The sequence below is a fragment of the Eucalyptus grandis genome, chromosome 7 (genome assembly GCF_016545825.1).
Source record: "Eucalyptus grandis isolate ANBG69807.140 chromosome 7, ASM1654582v1, whole genome shotgun sequence".
Taxonomy (NCBI): domain Eukaryota; kingdom Viridiplantae; phylum Streptophyta; class Magnoliopsida; order Myrtales; family Myrtaceae; genus Eucalyptus; species Eucalyptus grandis.
The window spans coordinates 32,556,124-32,577,764 of record NC_052618.1 but is presented as its reverse complement, the minus strand read 5'-3'; the positions used below and the strand labels follow the sequence as shown (position 1 = coordinate 32,577,764).

The following is a 21,641-nucleotide window of genomic DNA, read 5'->3' as shown; positions in this document are numbered from 1 at the left end:
TAAGTGCGGCAAAAAAAAAGGTAGTCTACCAGTGAAAGGAAGTTACAACACAATTCATAGCTTCTACATTTGATGACAAGAATAAATTTAGATTTGGCATAGCGGTACCGACTTTCGCACGATAAGAACCACCCAAGTTCCGAACTTGAGATACCGAGGGTAATATTCACTATTAAATGAAATGAGTTGAAATTGATGTTGTTCCATTGGATCCATCTATTGATGATAAATTCGATTTTGACAGAAGAGGTCCAGATGATAACCTCCGTAAATTATCTAAGTAAAGATCCAAATTGGTGGTGAAAACAAAAGTCCCAACCACTGTATTAAAGGAAAAAGAGTAGACGACTAAGAACCAAGGAATTTCTCTCGGCTTCTTCTTTTGAAATTCATCATAGTAATTCGTTTTTGTTTCTTTAAAATGCCAAACAAGGAGCAACCCTTTCCGGCATTATCCACGTCAGCAATTATCAAACCAAATCACATTACGTGTAATTACTATAAAAACCCTAACAAAGGCATCCATTTCCACCGGATGTAACCCTGCCTTTATAATCATTTCCCTAATTGGCCCTCGCCATTGCCTCCGTTGCCGTTGACCACCTCTTTATTCCTTTGTATGTCAATCTCCCTTGCCACGGACCTCCACTTGGTGTAATTACCAAAGAACTGCCCCATCTCCTCTAGCGTTCGCCCCTGCGTCTCCGGCATTAGTATGTAGAAGAACAACCATGCGGCACACGCGACTGCCATGAACAGGAAAAAGGCCCCGCCGATGCTGATCGCGTCGTATAGCGATATAAACGACATCGCTGACACTCCACTTGTCACCCGGTTCATGGCGACACCGATCGCGCACCCCTGCGCCCGGAGCCTTAGTGGAAAGATCTCCGAGCTGTACACCCACGTGATTGGCCCCATCCCGATGGAGAAGAAAGCCACGTAGGACAACACCGACGCAATGCACATAACCACCGCCCACATGAGTTTCGTTTGGCTATGGTTGATGATTGTGAGGCACACTCCGAGGGAGCCGAGTGAGATGATCATCCCGCCAACGCTGCTCAGTAGCAACGGCCGCCTTCCGATTCGGTCAAGGAGGAAGGTGGCGACGAGAATGAACATTGTCTTTACGACGCTGACCGCAATGGTGGCAACGAGCATTTTGTTGGAGGAGGTGATGCCGACCTTCTCAAAAATGCGAGGACTATAGAGGACAACAGCGTCAATGCCAGAAGCCTGTTGGAAGAAGTGGATGCCAACGGCACAAATGAGGATGTGGCGAACGGACGGCGTTGGGTGGAGGAGGAGATCACGCCACACACCCTCCCCGGTGCTCCGCTTTGTGACCTTGATAACATCGTCGTTGCACTCCTCGGGGATGCCAGCAGCCTCCTTGATGTCCGCGAGCCGGAGCGCCGCCTCCTCCTTGGAGTCAGAGGTCCTGGCTAGGACGGTCTTCGCATCACCCAAGCGGCCTTGCATGATGAGCCACCGAGGGGACTCCGGCATGGCGAGGACCCCGAAGGCAAGGAGGACGGAGGGGATTGCTCCCACACCAAGCATCATACGCCACCCGAGGCTGAGGCGGAGCTTGGAGAAGGCATAGTTGGAGATGTAGCCGAGGAGGATGCCGATGTTGATGAATACCTAAACCACCAAAATGACATCCATTCATACCAGTGGGCTCCATGTTGGCGGCCGTAATAACAAAAAGTTCTAAACGAGAAAAATAAGCCATAAACGTGAATCACCATTCTAATTTTTTTAATTTTTCCCATAGCAAGAAGACTGCACATGCAACATTAAAAAAACAAAATTGATGAAAAATGAAAAAGACAAAAATGAGAAAGATGCTACCAATTTAGGGGGAGCCAAATAAAAAAAAAAATGAGTTAGTACCTCAGGGAAGGAGTTGAGGAAGCCGCGAGTGGAGGCAGGGGAGACCTCAGCGGTGTAGACAGGGGCGATCATGAGGGCGTAGCCGACCCCGATGCCGGCGACGAAGCGGCCGAACATGAGGAAGGCGTAGTTGGGGGCGAAGCCCATGAGAAGGGCCCCCGCAAAGAAGATGGCCCCGGCCAACACGATGGTGTAGCGGCGGCCAATCCAATCGGAGGTTCGCCCCGCCATCGGTGAACCAAGTAGCGAGTACACGGCGAGGATCCCCGTCAAGATCTCCACCTCCACATCACTTATCTTCAAGTCTTCTTTTATGTAAATGATTGCCCCACTCATCACCTCTATGTCTGTCAAAAAAATTTTAAAAAAAAATTATTTACAAGAAATTGAGAGAATAATAGAAAAATTAAATCTCATGACCTTTTCTCCTCCCCGTTTCTTCAAATTGATTTTCCTTTATATATATATATATATATATATATATATATTATTAATAAGACGATAATAATGATAAATAATAAGCATGATGGACATGTTAATTTGGTTGGCTTAGAAAAAGAAAGCAAGTTGATGATGTCATTCGAAATCATTTATCCGAATAGATGCGAGTACGTGAAAAAATAAAAAATAATTTTTTTTTTCATTCCTTATCCATCAAACGAATGACCTTTGCGATAGATCTATCATTATTATTCACAGTTTGCAAGTTAATTCACAAATAATATTTTTCAGAGATATATGTGCTTTAACGGGTCCAAAATTTCGTGGGCAACGACCATGGTGAGCCTCCCCACGCCTCACAACATCGTAAGCTCCGCTCCAGATTGAGAGAGAGAGAGAGAGAGAGAGAGAGAGATGGGATTGACCATAACCCAGCAAAATGGAGGTCGTGGAGGCCAAGGTAGCGCAGGCCATGGCGTACTTGTTCCGTCGCGGCCTCGCCGGAGGATCGAAGTCCTCGATCGACTTCGGTCGGAGGCCGTTGTCGGAGACGGCACTTTTGGCCACGGTCTTCTGGTCAGCCATCTCCATCTTCCCCACCAGAGAGAGTTCTTGTTTGCGATTATACAAGTGATTGGATAACAAGTGGAGAAGAAACGAGAGGAGGTGTGCGTGAAGAAGGTACACGGAACTGCTGGAGCGGATGGGGAGTGTATAAATAGGCAAAAAAAAAAGCTGGCTTCGCTCGTCTCGGACTGAGGCCGAAGCTGGCGTCACCGTCGGTCCACGATTCTGTGCTCTCGTGGGTCTACACTCACTTTGACTTGTAATCTTCATCGTCCATTCTCTATTACCCAAAGATAAAAACAAAACTATTTGCGAAAAAACATCTTTTTGTGAAAAGGCGCGTATGGGAATCTTTGTTAATTTTTCCTTACGCACTCACGTGAAGGATATATATATCGTTTTCATATTATATATTTTCTTTCTCCACTATCCTTCTATCTCATATTTTAAACTTTGCCATGATTGTCATTATTGTAATTCTAAAACTATTATTGTTTTATACGAACTGAAACTAGGTTCGTCAAAATGAGTCATAAAATCTTGTTTAACCCATATTTAATGGATTGGTAGTTACATGGACTAATTATATTTAGTAAAATGTTCATATATGGATAAAAAAATGGTAAAATAAAAAATAATATAAGTATTAAATGGGTTCACAACTTACTTTGACCCATTCCACCTTTATGACTCTTTCTTCATTCTCTCGCTCTCATTTGATCTCTTGCTTACTCACTCCGCGCAAGAATGAGTTGAACGAGAACAAACTCTATCCATTTGGAGCAAATCCATCCTACTAGATATCGTTACCTTATTCTCCATATTTGGTAATGTATCTTAGGTCCTCCCTTCACTTGAGGATTATTACCGGAAGTAATCAAATTGTTGATATGAACCAACCATAATTCTCAATTTATAGTAACTTGTTAATGAAAAAACCCTAATTCTTTTTTGCTATGAAAAGGCATATGAGGAAGTGATTTCTAGCAAGTGTCCTCCTTTTGACTTTGCTGGCTTTCTTTTTAATCAAATCAAAAGGTGGATGTCTGACACAGGCCTTGGGGCAGTGACACGAGATTCTACACTTTGTGTGCATGCCTGTTTTCTCATAAAATGTATGTCTGAGAGGGAGGAGTGCATTCGAGAGATTGCTGTCAACTTGTTAATTCAGCTTAGAGACAAGTTTCCACAGGTAGGCTGGTGCTGTAAAACTTTCTTTAATCTTTAAGTTTTATTCTCTTTTGTTTGCATGCATAGTTTAACAGACAGAATTGCACACATGCAGGTTCTCTGGAATTCGTCTTGTCTAGATTCCCTGTTATTTTCTGTTGATGATGGCTCATCCTCTGCTCTTGTGAATGATCCTGCATGGATAGCAGCAGTTCGGTCGTTGTACGAACGAGTTGTTCGGGAGTGGATCATTAAATCTCTTTCATATGCTCCATGTACTACTCAGGGCCTTCTTCAGGTTGATCTACTCATTGCAAAGAGCTACTCACTTTAATTTTTGTTGGTGGTATTTATCATATTTATTGATAACATGCTTCAAAATTTAGGCATAAAGAATCCTTCTTTTTTTTTTTTTTTTTTTTTTTTTTATTAGTGGTGGCGTAGGGAATGGGTGGATTTTCTGTGCAAAGTGGTTGTTTCTAAATCACGTGAAGTACCTGCTTAACAATGCTGTTTTAGTGGGCTGAGTTGTCTGACAAAGCCGAAGGTTGTAGTTTGCTCTGACTGGAGCAGACAGAAGTACGACATTAAATTTTATGCAGAAAATTTTGTAATTCCATTAGGCTTACCTGCATATATGAAGCTTTTAAGCCTTGAAACTTAATTGCATTGCATAAAAGAAGTGCCCAGCTCTTGGTTCTGTTTGATCCCAAAAAAAAGTGCTCTAGTGGACTTTGAAGACGATTTTCGTTACTGGCAGGTCGTTATCTTATTCAGTTAGCAGTTGTATGAATGAGGTGGCTCCACTGTATCTTTATCTAATCTACTGTAGTTCTAATTTCGTCTCCCCTTGAATAAGTTTCACTGTATTGATTTGATTGGGGGAGGAGGGTCTGAGGCAGATGGTGGCATTATACTGATAATTAAAAGCAATTGAGTCATTCTAGATGCTCATTCTGGGACTCTGTTGCTGCAGCAGTCATGGTTGTCTCTTTTTGATTCCGAGGACTTGGTGCCCCTGTTTTGAGTTTTCTTTCCTTCCGACATCTAGGCACTTCATTGAATTATATAGTTGCATATCCTGGTGTCTTGTCTGGTCTTTATTAAACTTTTCCCTTGATCTCCATGTTCACTTTAGGAGAGGCTTTGTAAAGCAAATTCATGGCAGATATCAAGGCCTGCAACTGATGTTATATCTCTTTTATCTGAGATAAGGATTGGAACGGGTAAGAATGACTGTTGGACTGGCATACGAACTGCAAACATCCCTTCAGTCATGGCAGCTGCTGCAGCAGCATCTGGTGCAAACTTGAAGTTGACTGAACCCTTCAATTTCGAGGTACTCAGTACTGGCATAGTCAGTGCAACAGCAAAGTGCAATCATGCAGGGAAATCACTGGCATGAGAAATTTATTTAATAGCATTGGTGGATTTCAAACGGGCAATGCAGCTCAAGGTTTTGGATTGGGCATTGGGATTCAGAGGTTGAAGTCAGGAGTGTTTACTCAGCAGATGTCGGCTGAGAGTGATTCATTTGACAAGGTGGTACTTACAAAATTCATTCAGCAACTGCAGCAATTTGTAAATGTTGCTGAGAAAGGTGGGGAAGTGGACAAGACCTTGTTTCGCCAAATTTGTTCACAGGCAACAGCCTTCCTATTGTCAAATATGGTACAGATATACTCCTCATTTTTATCTGGGTTGATGCATACTTGAATTCCTTTCGCAATATAATCTTGTAATTAAGAATGGAGAATCACTGATTTCAGAAACGAGGAGAAGTAACAAGATATTTAATGGCTTCATATTTGTCTACAGGATCTTGACTCAAAATCAAACATAGATGGTTTCTCTCAACTTTTGCGCCTTCTCTGCTGGTGTCCTGCATATATCTCAACTGCTAATGCCATGGAGACTGGTGTTTATATTTGGACTTGGTTGGTGTCTGCTGCACCTAAACTGGGATCACTTGTTTTAGCAGAGCTTGTTGATGCATGGTTGTGGACAATTGATACGAAACATGGCCTTTTTGCATATGAAGAGAGGTACAGTGGACCTGCTGCCAGACTTAGGCCGCACCTTGCACCAGGGGAACCTGTAGCACAGCCTGAAAGCGATCCTGTTGAGCAGATTGTTGCTCATAGACTGTGGCTTGGATTTTTTCTTGACCGCTTTGAGGTAGGATGATCGAATCTTTTCCTAAGATGCTCTTTTTGTCCCATTCCCCCCAGTTGCCTGTTATGAAGGTTTTAAATTGCAGTCATGGTCATAGAAGTGGTTGCGCTGCAGCAGTGGTGGATGCGGGCATAGTGGCTTTCCAATAGCTGACGGCATTCATAACGGTCATAAATGTACAAATATGATAGGATAAATTAACTTTTGTACCGTAAATAGAGTTGATATTTTAATTTTATAGGACTATTGTAGTGCTTTCCAAAGCATTAGTTTGACATATGAATCTATGAATCTTGTCAGAATACCCCACATCCATTGCTTAACTATGAGGTTTTGATGAGCCTCGTATTCATGAATTATCCCTACATAGCTTAAGTTTTTGTGTTAGATATTCCAACATGGCATTAGAGATAGGTTTGCCCTTGATTTTGTTTGTGTGCGAGGCTCCCCCTGTCAATTTCCCATGCCACTCTCAATCCGGTTTGCTTGTTAAGGGTGCGTTTAGGTATTCCACAATGCTTTTTTATGGGGTGTCAATGGGCCTTATGATCTCGTCCCACTTATTAAGATTTTGGGTTGGATATTATAACAAATTTAATAGGTAGCAGTGAAGGTAAATGATTGCACTAGCAATTATATTGGACATCTGATGTTTGCATGTAGAGTTTGTTTGTTTTACTTCGGTATGAAGTTATGCAATAATAGAAATTCTTTATCATTTCTTACAAGTCTTTCCAATTGAAGACCTTTAGGTATTGGTGCCATCTCTTCGATTGAAGTAGTCTGCCTTGGTGTTCAATTTCTGTAAATATTAGTTGTCTCATTTGTCCTTAGAATCATTTATCATTCTCCACTTAATTTCACTGAAATGTGTTTTTAGGCAGAGCACTTTATAATGATAGAGTATAGTCATGTATAGAGAAAAAGTACACTTCTTCAGGTGCATCAATACACTTAGAGCATTGAATAAAAACTCTTTTCACTGCAATTACAAGAGATATAACTGTATCGAACAAGATAACAGTCTTATAAAGCACTTGTTTCCTCAATTGATAAAGGCTTTAGAAGTGCCCTTTCTGCCCTCTCGAACATTTTCCATTAATTATTGCTAAAGCAGGGACTTCTTGTCTTTGATTTGGACAAGTTTTTCCGAAAGTATCAGTCTCTCTCTCCTCAAACACTATATTGCATTTCCATATCAAAGCAAGAGAGAACATATGGTTGCAAATTAAGTAAAAGGTAAAATTGTTAGGCCTGCATTACTGTTATTAAAATATCCCACATCACCTGTTTACTGGGTTTGTTTGTGCAGGATCTATTTGTAGTCACCCTCTACCTAATGACTTAAGCTTTTGCATTGGAAATCATAACATTGTATCAAAATCAAGTCTAAATTCTTCATGCTTGATTTAATATTTTAACTTGTGTGTGGTTCTTTATATATCTTGTTCCCTATCTGTCAATCCCACGTTGCTTGTTTATGGGATATTTAGGCCTAATAGACACGTGTTGTCTCTCTACCTAATAACTTTAAGCTTTAGGGATGTAAATTCTGATAATGGCAATTTGTCATAGTACTTTGCTGATGCAATTTTGTTTTTGTTGTAGTATCATCTTTCTAGTTGTTACAGTTCTGTCTGAGTATTATTTAGACATTTTAAAAAAAAGTGTTCTCCAAGTATTTGGAAGCTGTCAGTATGCTAGTCACTTTGGGTATAATATATAGTCATATCTATGAGCACTTTTTTGGGGTTTGGGCTCTTTTTTAGCTTGTGGCTTTTCTTCTGAAAGGTTGGCACCTGCTCAGTTCCTCATAGTGAAATTCTCTCTACGTATCTACAAAATGAAAAGACATGTAACTTATTCTTCTAGAATAGAGCAGTTATTTCCTTCTCATTGTTGTTTGTTTTATAGGTTATTCGCCACAGCAATGTGGAACAGCTCTTGCTCCTTGGTCGGATGTTGCAAGGAACTACAAAGCTTCCATGGAACTTTTCACGACATCCGCAGCTACTGGTACTTTCTTCACGGTCATGCTTCTTGGGCTCAAGTTCTGCTCGTGCCAGTCTCAGGGTAATCTATTTAAGTTTAGAGCAGGACTTCAGTTACTAGAAGACCGGATTTTCAGGTGAATAAATTTTCCTCTACTGTGTTATTTTTTTATTAAATTGATACAGGATTTTCAAACTGTGTTTTATATAGTAGGACATTCTAGTCTCCACCTAAAATTGCTCTCTGAAGGAGTTCCTTCCATGCCTCCCTTTATCCGCAGTTGTGTGGCTGTGTGCATAATGCCGATGTGCATGCTTGATGCATCCATACTTCTACTTGAACATCTACTTTTCGAAAAATAGGAAAGAGTCTGCTGGTGGTTGTAGACTCAATTAGATTAGACGTAATAGTTTGTCATGACTATCAATTGTGATTTATGGTGGACAGGAATCTGAAGATCCAATACAAGTGGCTGATACACATAATTTACCAATGTTCCATTTTCAGTATATATGTCATGTCTAGTGGAGATTTTTTCCATGTCCTTTGCTTGAGCATCATGATAAAATGACCTGTGATTTTCTATGGTTTCTCTCAAAAGTGTAAGTGTGTGGGCCTAACCGTGTATATACATACTTACAAGTGAAAACTATAATGATTATTTTGTGCATGGTGTTCCTTTTTGGGTTGATTTTCTCCTTTGAGTACCTCATCTCAAGTCAGAAGTGAATATGGACCTGGTTATTTCTTGTAGGGCTTCTCTGGGATGGTTTGCTTATGAGCCCGAATGGTATGAAATGAAGGATTTGAATTTTGCCCAGAGCGAGGCTCAATCTGTATCCATATTTGTTCACTACTTACAGAACGAGCGAGTAGATTCTCCTCAATCTGACTTAAAGGGATCAGGACGTGAAAATGGGAGCTCTTTATTCAATGAGGTAATTAACTCTACCTAACTATGGTGGAGAATCTTAATAAATGGTTCAACACAATTTTTATGCTCTTCTCTTTTTTCCATCGATTGGGTTCTGCTCTTATAAGTATAGAGTGTGCAGAATAACAAATACCATCCTGTCTGGGGTGCCATGGACAATTATGCTGTTGGAAGAGAGAAGAGAAAGCAGCTCCTTCTGATGTTATGTCAACATGAGACTGACAGGCTTGAAGTTTGGGCAAAACCCACTAACTCAAAGTATTCCTCTGGTTTTCTTTTGTTAATCCATGTTTTGCATGTGTTTATGGGTAATATTGCATGCAGTTGATCTTGTTCTCACTATAGCCATGTTTGCCCTCAATCCCAGGGAAGTTGGTTTTCGGCTCAAGATAAGCTCTGATAGATGGATTGAATATGCAAGAACTGCATTCTCTGTGGATCCTCGTATTGCTTTGTCTTTAGTCTCAAGATTCAGGACAAACCCTCATTTGAAGGCAGAAGTAACTCAGCTGATTCAGGTTTGTGAAGTTTATCTTATCGTAAATGGGCTACGAGTCAGACCTTATATCTGTTGCAAAAAAATGTTAAGCTCGATACCATGTTATTGGTAAAAGAGAGAGTTGTTATTATTGAGATCAAAAGAAGTATTTAGAGGCTTAAGGTTAGCCTTGTACAATTGCATAAATAACCCCAACTTGTCAACACAATAGAATAATAAGTAATAAACCCGATTTGGACTACTATTTCTAAAATGCTAAGCATGAGATGACTTAAATAACAAGCTTTCTCAGAGTGAGGGAGCCATCTTGTCAGCGTACTTATATCTGTCGGTCAGCGTGGAACATCGTGGGACATTGCACTTGGGGTGTAATTGGAGCATGATAATCATAATTTAGAAGGCGACTCCAGCTTGATCTAGTATCGCATTTTTGCTTGAACTCTACTTCAAATGATTTTTGGCATGTTTGAGATTGATCTAATGATCTAACCATTCTTGGGTTTTCTGTCTATATGGAGCTCAAGCTTGAGCTTGAACTTGCCTGTTACTACAATAATTGTCAACTTAAAGTGATAACTATAGATATTTTTTTGTACAGTTTGAAGCTAGATAAGAAGGCAAAATTACTATCTGAATGATCATTCACTAATTAGATTTGAAATTGAAATTACAAAGTCTAAGTAAACTGAAACAACATTGTGAATGGATCTATTTTAATGCTATTTTTATTAGTGCACATAAACTTATCATAGAATTTCATGATATAGGAAAGCCTAACTGCAGGCAGACTTTGACTACCGCAACCGAACCACACTTAAGCGTTAAATCCCCTTAGGATTGCAAATTCAGGCGGAGCTCGACCTCCACAAACAAATTCTCCTTTGAGAATGTGCAGCTAATGAGGAAAAGCAAAGAAAATAGACATAATATATGACTATTAACTTACAGGAGTCAGGAGATAATGATCTCAACATGTTATCCTAAGTATCTTAATTTTCTCATAGGAAAAAAAGTACAGTTTTGTGTTGAAAAAGCATTTCCTTGGCAAGAAAAACCCAACTAGTGTTGCCTGATCTGACATAAAGGAATGGTGAGGAATAGAGGGGAAAATCATGTCATTGGGGGACTGAGGAAGAAGTGAAGGAAGATCAAGCTTTGAGTTGCTGCAGCAGCTGAAGCAAGTTATAGCTGGGTAATGGTTAACTAGATTCTTGTGGATATAATAATGATGACAGCAGCTTTAATTTGTTGGAAAGGTCAGAGTTAATGCGTGGTGACACTTGTTGTACTTAAGATGCATTAAAAGTAAATGAGTACTGGAGTACTTGATTAGGTCGCAACCTACACAAGTCACGCATCACAGCAAGGTTGACCTTGGCTAATATAGGATGAGTCATCACCTAGCTGCCTTGAGTTTTTTGGCCCATTTATAGCTGACACGACTTATTTGGGCTGGCCATATGGGTCCATTTTCGGTGATTTGAGTCCTGTTAGAACATGACTTGTTTGTTGATTGTGTTAGGCAGGTTGACATGATTTTGACATGAACATGACTAACATGAACTCAACATGCTAATTTGTTCTCTGTTGTTGAATCTATATAGGAATTGCCATTCCTAACTCCATTTCAGAAGCCCAACTGGGGGACATGGGTTCCTGGCGGTTGATACATCAGCCCCACTATGGCCTTGTAGAACCTCTAGAAACTTACAACTTGTCACTATTGCTATTACTAGGGTTCCCTGTACTTTTCTTCTCTTAATCTTTACCAACTAAAACAGATTCTGAAATATCTGTGAATCACACATATTAGTGTTGTCTAGACTCATGGGAGAAGTACATGCCACAGATAACTTTAGTTGGCAAAAAGTCCACTATGACATGACAGGCTCACTTCTCTCTCTCTCTCTCTCTCTCTCTCTCCCTGAGACTCAGAGACACACACATGTCCAGACGCGCACACACACGCTCCAAGCCTGAGGTGGATTTGTGTAGAAGAGAAAGACTTGATGACAGAGAAACCAAGGACCGATTAAAAATGAGGGAGCTGTAAAGTCATTCCACGCCACACTAAGCATATAATCAGTCTCTTTTTGTTTTTGAGATTGGGTAGGAGACTTGATACTCAGACATAGATGGATTTACATCTTTAGCTTTAGTCTTTTATGACGATGTGACAGCCTATACGTACATCAAGATCTTAACAATTGAGAGAGACCTATAAAATTATGGAACCCAAATGCTCAAAGGTTCATTCTTCCACCTAATTTCTAGCCCTAGGTAGTAAAGTAAAGTGGGATTCTATATTTCTTGCTTCAGATAAAGGAGGCATTCATCTGCTTAGGAAGGCCAAGTGAGATTTTATGGTATGTAAGGGAGGATGATGAACTTCTGACTTTGGGAGCTCATCCAAATCTGAATCTGTAGAATCTATGGAGAATGTCCATCTTTATTGGATGTTGTTCCCTGATTTATTGATGGAATTTATTTTCGGTTGGTCTTTTCCAATTTGGGGGTTGGCCATCATTACTCTTTTTCTCGCCATTTTGTTGGTTTCCACAATGGATATTCCAATTGCAAGGGTCTGAGAGAATAAGATGCTGCTCCCATCTGTCTTATCTTTCCTCATTTTGCTAACCTTCACCTTGAAGATAGGCCCTAGGTGGCGAATACAGAAGGAAGAAACCTAAGAGAAGCGTGTCTTGTTTTTTCTCAGGTCCTTTATCTTTTTTCAATACAGGGAAGAGCCTCATTTTTTCCTCCCTGCAGCTTCCCAAATTTTTGTTGGTTACATTGCAGTTTCTTACTCCTGCATATAAGGGTCATCCACGTGTCATGGCCTATGTTCTCAGAGTTCTGGAGTCCTACCCCCCCGAGAGAGTGACATTCTTCATGCCGCAGCTGGTTCAGGCACTGCGATACGATGAAGGGGTAAGCAAATAATAGCATATCATTTTGTTGGTTGTCATGTTGGGTTGGATTTGGCAGATCAGCCTGAACACCATCATAGTGCTGTTTGAGACCTGTCTTAATATATTGGATAGGATAAGAAATTTTCAAATTCCATGCCACATAGACTATTTCACGTCACATAATAACTGCAACAGGGGGAAGGAACCATATGATCGAGTATTCCAATTTGAGCTGGACTTTTTAGTGTTTAACTTTATATGCCCATTACTTATCTTTGAACATGGCAATTGGAAATTAGGTATATTTATCGTTATGTACCCTAGATACTGGATGGTGAGGGCATGTCCAGAAATGTTCTTAAAAACATTATTTTGAATGAATGCACTGGAAGTCCCAAAGTTTGTATCCGAAGTGCAATTAAACCTTAAAACTTTCAGATCATGCAATTGTCCTGAATCTTGTGAAAGTCGTGCAATTAACTATCTCCATTAAATCCGTTAATTTACGAATGTGGTCTTTTTGACTATTTTCTCTCTCCTTCTGTATACTTTTGAGGAAACTTGGCTCTGATGTGGCACCAGGTAGGTGCCAGATCAGCAAAATTGACAGAATCTCCCCCCCAAAAAAATGAGAGAGAGAGAGAGAGTCAGTCACCTGCGGTCTAGCAACCTTTAGAGAAATAAGAGCCATCTGTACCAAAGAAAAGACATTTAGTAGTTGCTGCTACTTATGATTAAAGCAGGAACTCAATGAAATCATTTGCTGTGAAAATGTTAGAGGAGGATGATGTGTAGATTTGTGCCTAAGCTAGAATAACTAGGCAACTCCAGAGATGGTCAATGTATAGAACAGTAAAGGCGTCAAGAATTAAAATAAACCTGTAAGCAAATATAAGGTGGGATGAAATGTTTCAGAATTAACATAAAATGTTTAATAAATTAGACAAGAAGAAAAGCCAAGATTTCGTTTTGGCATATAAAAGAAGAGGGGAGAGGGCATCAGAGAACAGAATAGAATGTGCAGTCTTTTCTCTTTGGCTCTTCTTTGCAAACGCATCATGGATCACGGTGGTGTCCAATTTGACTTGCACCACACAGATTTGCTACCACTGTCCACAGTGAGTTGGTGACAGCCAGTGGTGGAGTCTCAGCGAGAGGGTAGCTTTGCTGTTGTGGTAGTGATAGTGGACGGAGGCGTGTTAATGATGGCTTGTGACTGTGACTATGGGCGGCTGTGGCAGATTTATTCAAGTTGACGATGAGAGAACAGAAAGGAAAAAAAATAGGAAACCAGGCAAATCACTCCATTTTTTTTTTCTTTTTTATAGTTTTCTGTAGGCTGATTTAGCACCTACTTAGCTCCACATCGGTGCTAAATATCCTTAATGCACAATAAAACACGAAACAAGGTCACACCAGATATTTTCATTACCTAAAACCAACAGACTTACCAAAGGTACTTGATTGCACACTTTGACAAGTTCTGGGACTCAATGGCATTATGTAAAATAGTAGGGCTCAATTGGAAAATGGTGAACCTCAGTTGTGGAGATTGTCACCTAAATTGTTTGGTGAGGGTGGCCTGCTTTTGAGCTGCAGACTTCTACTGTTGTTTGCGCTGAAAATTGTGAAGAAACCTTTGTAAAGACAAGTGCTATAGGTTGGAGTTGGAAAGCAGCAGAGTGTATAATTTTTAAATCACAATCTGTGGCTTGTATTTCCTTACTTAAAAGCAATTGACATTAGCTGGAAGTATTGAGAGCAAGCTACTGAAAATATTTCCAAGCAACTACTAAAGTCTCTTGTTTCTCTTAAAATGGGCATATTTATCTTGGTGTGGGTATTAAAACCTGTATATATATATATTAAATTTTCGTCTAGACTTGCTGAAGTGCAGATTATAACTTGAGCCAGACGCATTATGAGGGATTTGCATTTGGTTTGATGAACTTCATACTAACTATTTTATGTGTGATTAACTGCTATTCTGCAGAGATTAGTGGAGGGATATCTACTGAGAGCTACTCAGAGAAGCGATGTTTTTGCCCATATATTAATATGGCATCTGCAGGTTTGCGAATATTAGTGTTTTCTTTTTCAAAATCGTCTAATGGAATCAATGAAACATTTGCTTGTTGTGCTTTTTTTTTTTTTATAAGCTGTGATCGTTTAACTGGCAGGGTGAGACCTGTGCATCAGAGCCAGGGAAAGAAACCATTATTTCTGTGAAGGTGAAGCTATGCCTCTTTCCTTATGTTTATGTTTTCCATGAAACTGTCTTATGAAATTGTTGAGTAGGATTCTCTTATGTCTTTGTTCCCACAGCTTTTATTGAAAAATCTCTGGAAAAAGAGGGTTTGGCTATTAATAACTAATTTAAACAATTGCAGTCCATTATTTATTTCAAACATTCTTAAGTAATTTAAAATTATGTGTCATGAAAATATCAGAAGGAAAAACTCTATTCCTTTTATTTCTGGGAAATGAGGAATTTCTTGGCATTTCCAAAACATTAGATTTGCTAGAATTGTGTGCATGACTCACTTTTGGACTGTACATGCTTTTCTTTGTTTTCAAGTGGGGCATGATTTTTTATTTGGCATTTTAATCATTTGTGGTTGCAAAAAGTCTGTGATTTTGTTTACCTTGTAGCATCTTTTTGCACTGCTGACATTTATATCTGCACATCTTAAGAATCGAGAAGAAAAAATTAAAATTTTTATGCTGTCCTGATACATGACACTGAAGAAAATAGTACTGGCTTTTAGGTGTTTAAGAGGGATTGGTGAGTTTTCAGAATTTAAGTGCATGTTGTAGAGTAATTATCATGCTTGCTAGGATTCCCTTTGAATAGTCTTCTGTATAATGCTTGATTCAGATGATTAGCTTTTCTATAAGGATGTCCTGTGTAAGGTAGTAATATCAGATCTAAATACTTTGGTTTAAGGGACTGGGTTTCTACTGATAACTTGCATCTTGGTGCTAACTATGGCAAGCATGAAATCATATGAAATGTAGGCAATTCATTTTTTTATCAATATGTTTTAAGCAACTTTTCATGCCATGCAAACATCAAAGTTACATTAGGACCTGATGCATTTTATTTTCAACAAAAGTAGGTGAGCAGCTTTCCACTAGAATAATCTCATTATTCTTTTGCCTTCTTTTCAAGTCTATGTCATCAGGGTTTATCAAGCAGGAAAATGTAAAACCATCCAGATTTCAGCTAGCCAAGCTCTCTAATAACCTGAAACAAATAAATGTAAAAATGTAAAGCTCACTTGTAACAAGTCTGAAGTAAACTTGTCCATCGCATGCTCAAGGACCACTGGTTTTTCTGTGATCATAATTTCTATAATCCTAATGCTATATACGCAATAACTCATTTAATTGTTTCAGAATAATAACTTCCAAGCGATATTGCCGGTTGTGAAGGAGCATATAATTGATGGTTTCACTCCTAAGGCCCTTGATTTATTTAAAAGAGAGTTTGATTTCTTTGACAAAGTTACATCTATCTCCGGTGTACTCTTTCCGCTACCCAAGGAAGAGCGTAGAGCTGGCATCCGGAGGTATTCTTCCCTTTCACTGACAAAATTATGTCCTATGATAATTATTTATTATGTATTGATTGAAGTTGATGCTCATATTCATGGCAGGGAGTTGGAGAAAATTGAAATGGTGGGAGATGACCTCTATTTACCAACTGCTCCTAATAAACTTGTCAGAGGTATTCGGGTGGACAGTGGAATACCTCTACAATCGGCGGCAAAAGTTCCTATCATGATCACCTTCAATGTGGTTGATCGTGAGGGCGACCCGAATGATATAAAGCCTCAAGCTTGTATATTTAAGGTGAGTGTGCCATATCATGTGCTTGTAGACCCTGTATTTCTGCTTTTGATTCCATAAGACTTTTCAAATTGCCTGGCTGACTTTATTTGTATTTATGAACTCATTGTATGGGTTATTGCTCTACCATTAAAAAACCCAACCCTCAGGAAAAATTGTGCTGAATCATTTTCTTGAAGGTTTCTGGATTTTCAGTTAGTCCACTTATGGTTGGGTTGGAAAAATTACAGTGAATTGCAGGGGTTCTTCCGCATGCATAATGTTGTTTCTATGTTTTCACATGGGCATGGCACTCAAGAAGCTTACTTGAGTCCCTGTGCCAAAAGTCCAGCTCTTTTTCATATTCTTAAACGTGCCAAAAAACAACTGATTTTGTGTGAAGGTGAAAAAATGTATGTCCTGTTAAGAAGGAGAATTAGTTTGTGGATAGAAACTATTCAACTAGATAGCTAGATCAAGCTCCTACCTGACGTGTTAGCATCTTGCTAATGCGAAACAGCTTCATCAGCATCCTAGTATTTGCATTATGGTGAGGATGGCAGAGGTACAGAGGCTGTTTCTGTCTTACTAGCTCTAAAAACAATCAGCTGGTCAGACTCAGGAAAAATTTTACATGCTTTCTTTGCGTGTTTTTCCGGTTACTTGTCTGATGTGAATTTTGGGAATTAGCTGATCACTCTTATCATCAAACATCTTGGTGGGACATCTTATAATGGCAGCAGTTAATTCAATATCGACATTGTTGTGCGGCTAACATCATTTGACTGGATTGGGGTAGGTTTTGGTATATCAAGGATGACAGGCTTTTCATTGACTCAGTTAATCACATAGGCTTTGTAAGTAGATGAATCAATAGTTTAATGACCAATAAAGTAGATGGACACCAAAGTTGACATGTAAGTAATTGCAGTTAAACTTAATATGCCTGTTTCCTGGCAAAACTGATTGGACAGTAAAAGTATTCTGTACATCAATGAAATTGTTACTTTTTTAGTTCTGATCAAGTGAACAGCCTCTATTTGGAGAAAGGAGAAAAAAGAGGGTGAAACGAGTGTGTGGGAAATGAGTGAGATTATGAAATTTTTGTGAGAGGGAAATGAGTGAAAATTTTGAATTTTTGGCATATTCTTTCCAAATTCTCCATCTGAAAATAGGATCTAGAATCACCATACCTTTGCTTCTGGGATAAATAACTCGAATTTAGTGAGGCTAAATTCAAGATCTGAGTTATGATTTGTCTCCTGTGCAAAGCTGATATCATGAGAATGGCATTCAGTTCTGTTAGGATGTTCCATGCCTTAAATGTCTTTTGGATTTTGTTATTGTTCTGGTCAGTTTGACAGCAAAATCCACTCTCGTCATTAATCTAACAAGGCCATCAAATTTTTCCAGGTTGGAGACGATTGCCGGCAAGATGTCCTTGCTCTTCAAGTGATATCACTTCTTCGAGACATATTTGAAGCAGTAGGGCTTAACCTATATCTCTTCCCTTATGGTGTTCTCCCGACTGGCCCAGAAAGAGGAATCATTGAGGTGATTATGTTTTCATGCCTTAATAAGTTTTCGGTTGACACCGATATCATCAGGTTATACTGCAAGAATACCTCTATAAGCATCATGTTTCCTTTGAGTGCCTCATGTTTTACTCCAATGTTGGTTTCATTTTATCTTGTGTTAGCTTGTAGTTGCTGTGTTCTGAACCTCCAACTATATATTATATAGGTAGAACTGCAGGTTTTTATATACTTTTTTTTTTTTGATAATTATTTGTCTAATATCCTTTCCCTTCTCGGTATATAGTTATAAAGTCACGTCAATTTTTGTTCTCTGGTCCCAGCAATGTGTCCTTTTGACCTTCTTTGTTCCCCTCAGAGTATTTTATTTTAGTGCGTAGATTGAGAGAGAGGGAAAGTCCTTGCTTTTTCATTTTGGCTGCTTATGATATGTAAAACAATTGAATACTATAAAAACAGTTTTTTTTTTTTCCAGAGATATTTACTTCGTTCTGATGTTGGGCTCTTGATATTGGCTGTGTCATTTACCAGCAAACACATGGCTTTAGAAAGCATGAGTTCGCTTTATTTAGTCAGCTATCTAGTTGCTTAGTCTTTGTTCATCTAAGACTTAATTCAGTTGGTTTCAAGAAAGGTAAAACATATAATGAAACAGAAGGCATCTAATCATCAGTTATCTATAAAAAAAATTGGAAGTCCACTTCCCTTTCCCAACAGGGAAATGATGTCGATTGTTTGGTTTTGTACTTTTTTTCTTGGATAAATTTGGTTTTGTACATTTTAATGGTCATTCTTTTAGCTTTAGGGAGGTCTCTTTTGTGACTTTGTAATTAATATTTTGTTTTGTTTTCTTCTTTTCTTGTTAATTGAAGGAGTGGGGCGGGTAGCTTTTCGAATAAGTTGAGCAGATTCTTGGAAGTATCTAATAATTGGTGCACTAGGTTGAAAGCTTCCAGTCCCCAGTCTTTCTACTTTGCAAATCTAAAATGTGCTGATGATCTCATTTAAATAATTTAGAGTCTGAAAAAAAGTAATTATCCAGAGTTCCATACTTTTAGCTCTGCCTGATAAGTAGACCTTCTAGTCCCATTTCTGCGTACTTAAGGGCTAATGCGCTATTGCTGGACAATGATGATGAACACAGATAAGAGGGTCTTTTATTTCTGTTAACTAAATACTTGTGCTTTGACATAATCTACATGTGTAATTTTCAGTAACACTTTTGTCTCCGTATGTCTTCAGTACTTAAGGAAAGTACTTTTTTGTTATAAAACAATTTATACTCGCATAACACACTATATTTTAATGTTATGGTGGTACTTATATTTGTGACATATCTCATACCTAATATTTGATTGTGTAAGATGTAACTTGTCATTTATCACTCTTGTATGAAATGTTTGATGATATCACTTCATGTTCGTACAAATAAATACGTTGTTCTTTTGATTTTACTAATATGAATATGAAGGTGTTCGTGAAAAATACCATTTTTTTCAATTATATAATAGGTGGGATAAAGTTGGGATAAACATTACTTTTAGATCCTATTACAATAATCTTGATATTTTGACGTACATTTCAGAAAAATAACTATATTTCCATCCTAATCCATTATATTTTTCTATTTTTCACATATCTTACTAATGGAGCTATTGTTGGCCAAAAGGAAAAATTGATAAATGTAGATTCATTTTTACTGGAGTTACTATATTTTGAATAGTTTGCTCAAGAAAAAAATAAAATGAGAGCTTTCAAAGGAGAGGAAATACTAACCATGTTGAACATAGATGGCGTGCACCGTGGAGTATCGATATTCTTGAGAACACTCAAAATTTACGGGCTGCCTTACAGCTCATTACAATGTTTTCTTTTGGCTTGCAGGTTGTGCCCAACACTCGTAGCAGGAGTCAAATGGGTGAAACAACTGATGGGGGTTTATACGAAATATTCCAACAGGACTATGGGCCTGTTGGTTCACCCAGTTTTGAAGCTGCACGTGAAAATTTCATCATTAGTAGTGCTGGTTATGCAGTTGCTAGTCTTCTGCTTCAACCAAAAGATAGGCACAATGGCAATCTTCTTTTTGACAAGTACATCTCTCTTCTGTCCCTCCTCTTTCTCTCTCACGTATATCCATTCTACTTTTGCCTAGTTCTCAATGTCATCAGGCATACTTAAGATAAGAAATAAAAGAAAATGCCATCAGGCATGCCTTTTGAGTACCACTTTGGTCATATATTATTAAGGATAAGATGGTTCATTTGATTGGAGAGGTTACATTTTCTGTTGACTGGTGATACTATTCATTCAAGTAGAACTTCTTTTATATTGCTGAAAAGTTCTGCAGAAAGATCAAGGAGCCCTAACAATATGATTAATGCAGCATGGGAAGGCTTGTCCATATCGATTTTGGCTTCATCCTAGAAACATCACCAGGTGGAAATATGCGTTTTGAAAGTGCACACTTTAAACTGAGTCATGAAATGACTCAACTACTTGACCCCTCTGGAGTCATGAAGAGTGAGACTTGGAATCGCTTCGTGAGGTAAATTAGATTTAATACAGTCAGCCATGGTATCTTTTATAGTTTGGCAATTCGACACAAACCTAGCACATTGTCAAGTCTATCTTAATTGAACTTAATCCCTTTTGTCTTTTCATTGTGCTTAAACTAATTTATAAAAGGCGAAGAATTTAATATCTGGTGTGTGAGAGTTGATCTTCATAACCTATATAAATACAGTCAAGCGTGTTTGATTAAGCAGCTTAACATTTTATAAATACTAAATGATATATCTACTCATAATTGAATCTGTTATATCCTTTTAAACATGTTCAAACATGTTTTAACACTTTCACATATGGGAAATCCTTTGTAAAATGTGTTAAGCATGTTGTTCACGGGCCGCACATAGTTGGACAAGGCTTAGTTTATTGTTGTTGTGGCGATTGTTGGATGGTGTAGGTTGCAAAGATGCATTGTAATCTATGAAGTTGTCATGTTAAGGTCAAGGAATGTGTGTAGAAGTTACGAGGGATTCTCATGTTTACTATGCTTATAATAGCTTTAATGAATTCCCTTGTTGATGAATCAGTCATATCAAGACTTGACATTTGCCTTGTTTATTTTAGATTGTGTGTGAAGGGCTATCTTGCTGCTCGTCGTCACATGGATGGTATCATCAACACAGTGTTATTAATGGTCGACAGCGGATTGCCTTGTTTTAGCCGTGGCGATCCCATCGGCAATCTGCGGAAAAGATTTCATCCTGAAATGAGTGAGCGTGAGGCGGCGAATTTCATGATCCGCACTTGCACGGACGCGTACAACAAATGGACTACTGCCGGATATGACCTAATACAGTATCTACAGCAAGGCATAGAGAAATGATTTTTTTATTAACCCTCCTTTTCTCTTTCCTCTTCGATTCTTAGTGAAGCTTGTGTCTTCCTCTGTAAATTAACGCTTCTACTTCGTAGGAATCATTTTATAGTCGCGATTGTGACAGGGAACCCCCCCGCTTACATTTAACGGGAAAATCCGTGTGATCTCTCATGTGCAATTTGAGTTGTTGACGACCATGGGGGTTTCCTGATGAGGTTTTCAGACAGGCTGTCCTCACATTGTATTTGTGTAAAGATGCTTAGCTTATATTTATATATCGTTGGTTTGATTGGCA

General features: G+C 38.8%; 2 protein-coding genes across 2 annotated transcripts; one reads left to right on the top strand and one right to left on the bottom strand.

The window, feature by feature from the left end:
- Positions 1 to 198: 198 nt before the first annotated feature.
- On the bottom strand, positions 199 to 3,045 carry LOC104452644 (polyol transporter 5). The gene is made up of 3 exons (XM_010067107.3): positions 2,769 to 3,045; positions 1,903 to 2,249; positions 199 to 1,650 (listed from the first exon to the last, which is right to left on the bottom strand). Exons 1-3 carry the CDS (start codon positions 2,932 to 2,934, stop codon positions 556 to 558), a joined length of 1,608 nt encoding a protein of 535 aa, XP_010065409.2. The 5' UTR covers positions 2,935 to 3,045; the 3' UTR covers positions 199 to 555.
- Positions 3,046 to 3,952: 907 nt separating this feature from the next.
- On the top strand, positions 3,953 to 21,641 carry LOC104452643 (phosphatidylinositol 4-kinase alpha 1). The gene is given in 20 exon segments (XM_039317147.1): positions 3,953 to 4,102; positions 4,196 to 4,378; positions 5,219 to 5,468; positions 5,471 to 5,751; positions 5,899 to 6,258; positions 8,170 to 8,260; positions 8,263 to 8,383; positions 9,002 to 9,185; positions 9,303 to 9,439; positions 9,549 to 9,764; positions 12,262 to 12,292; positions 12,450 to 12,611; positions 14,586 to 14,663; positions 14,773 to 14,823; positions 15,992 to 16,164; positions 16,252 to 16,447; positions 17,837 to 17,977; positions 19,843 to 20,051; positions 20,345 to 20,506; positions 21,094 to 21,641. Coding segments are annotated over 20 exon segments (3,435 nt in total). The 3' UTR covers positions 21,353 to 21,641.

Excerpts from the sequence above, each read along its gene's own strand:
- LOC104452644 (XM_010067107.3), bottom strand. The coding sequence starts at position 2,934 with ATGGAGATGGCTGACCAGAAGACCGTGGCCAAAAGTGCCGTCTCCGAC. Across the intron at positions 2,250-2,768 it reads CTCCATTTTGCTGGGTTATG|ACATAGAGGTGATGAGTGGG; the intron begins GTCAATCCCATC and ends TTTTTTTGACAG. Across the intron at positions 1,651-1,902 it reads TCCTCAACTCCTTCCCTGAG|GTATTCATCAACATCGGCAT; the intron begins GTACTAACTCAT and ends TTGGTGGTTTAG.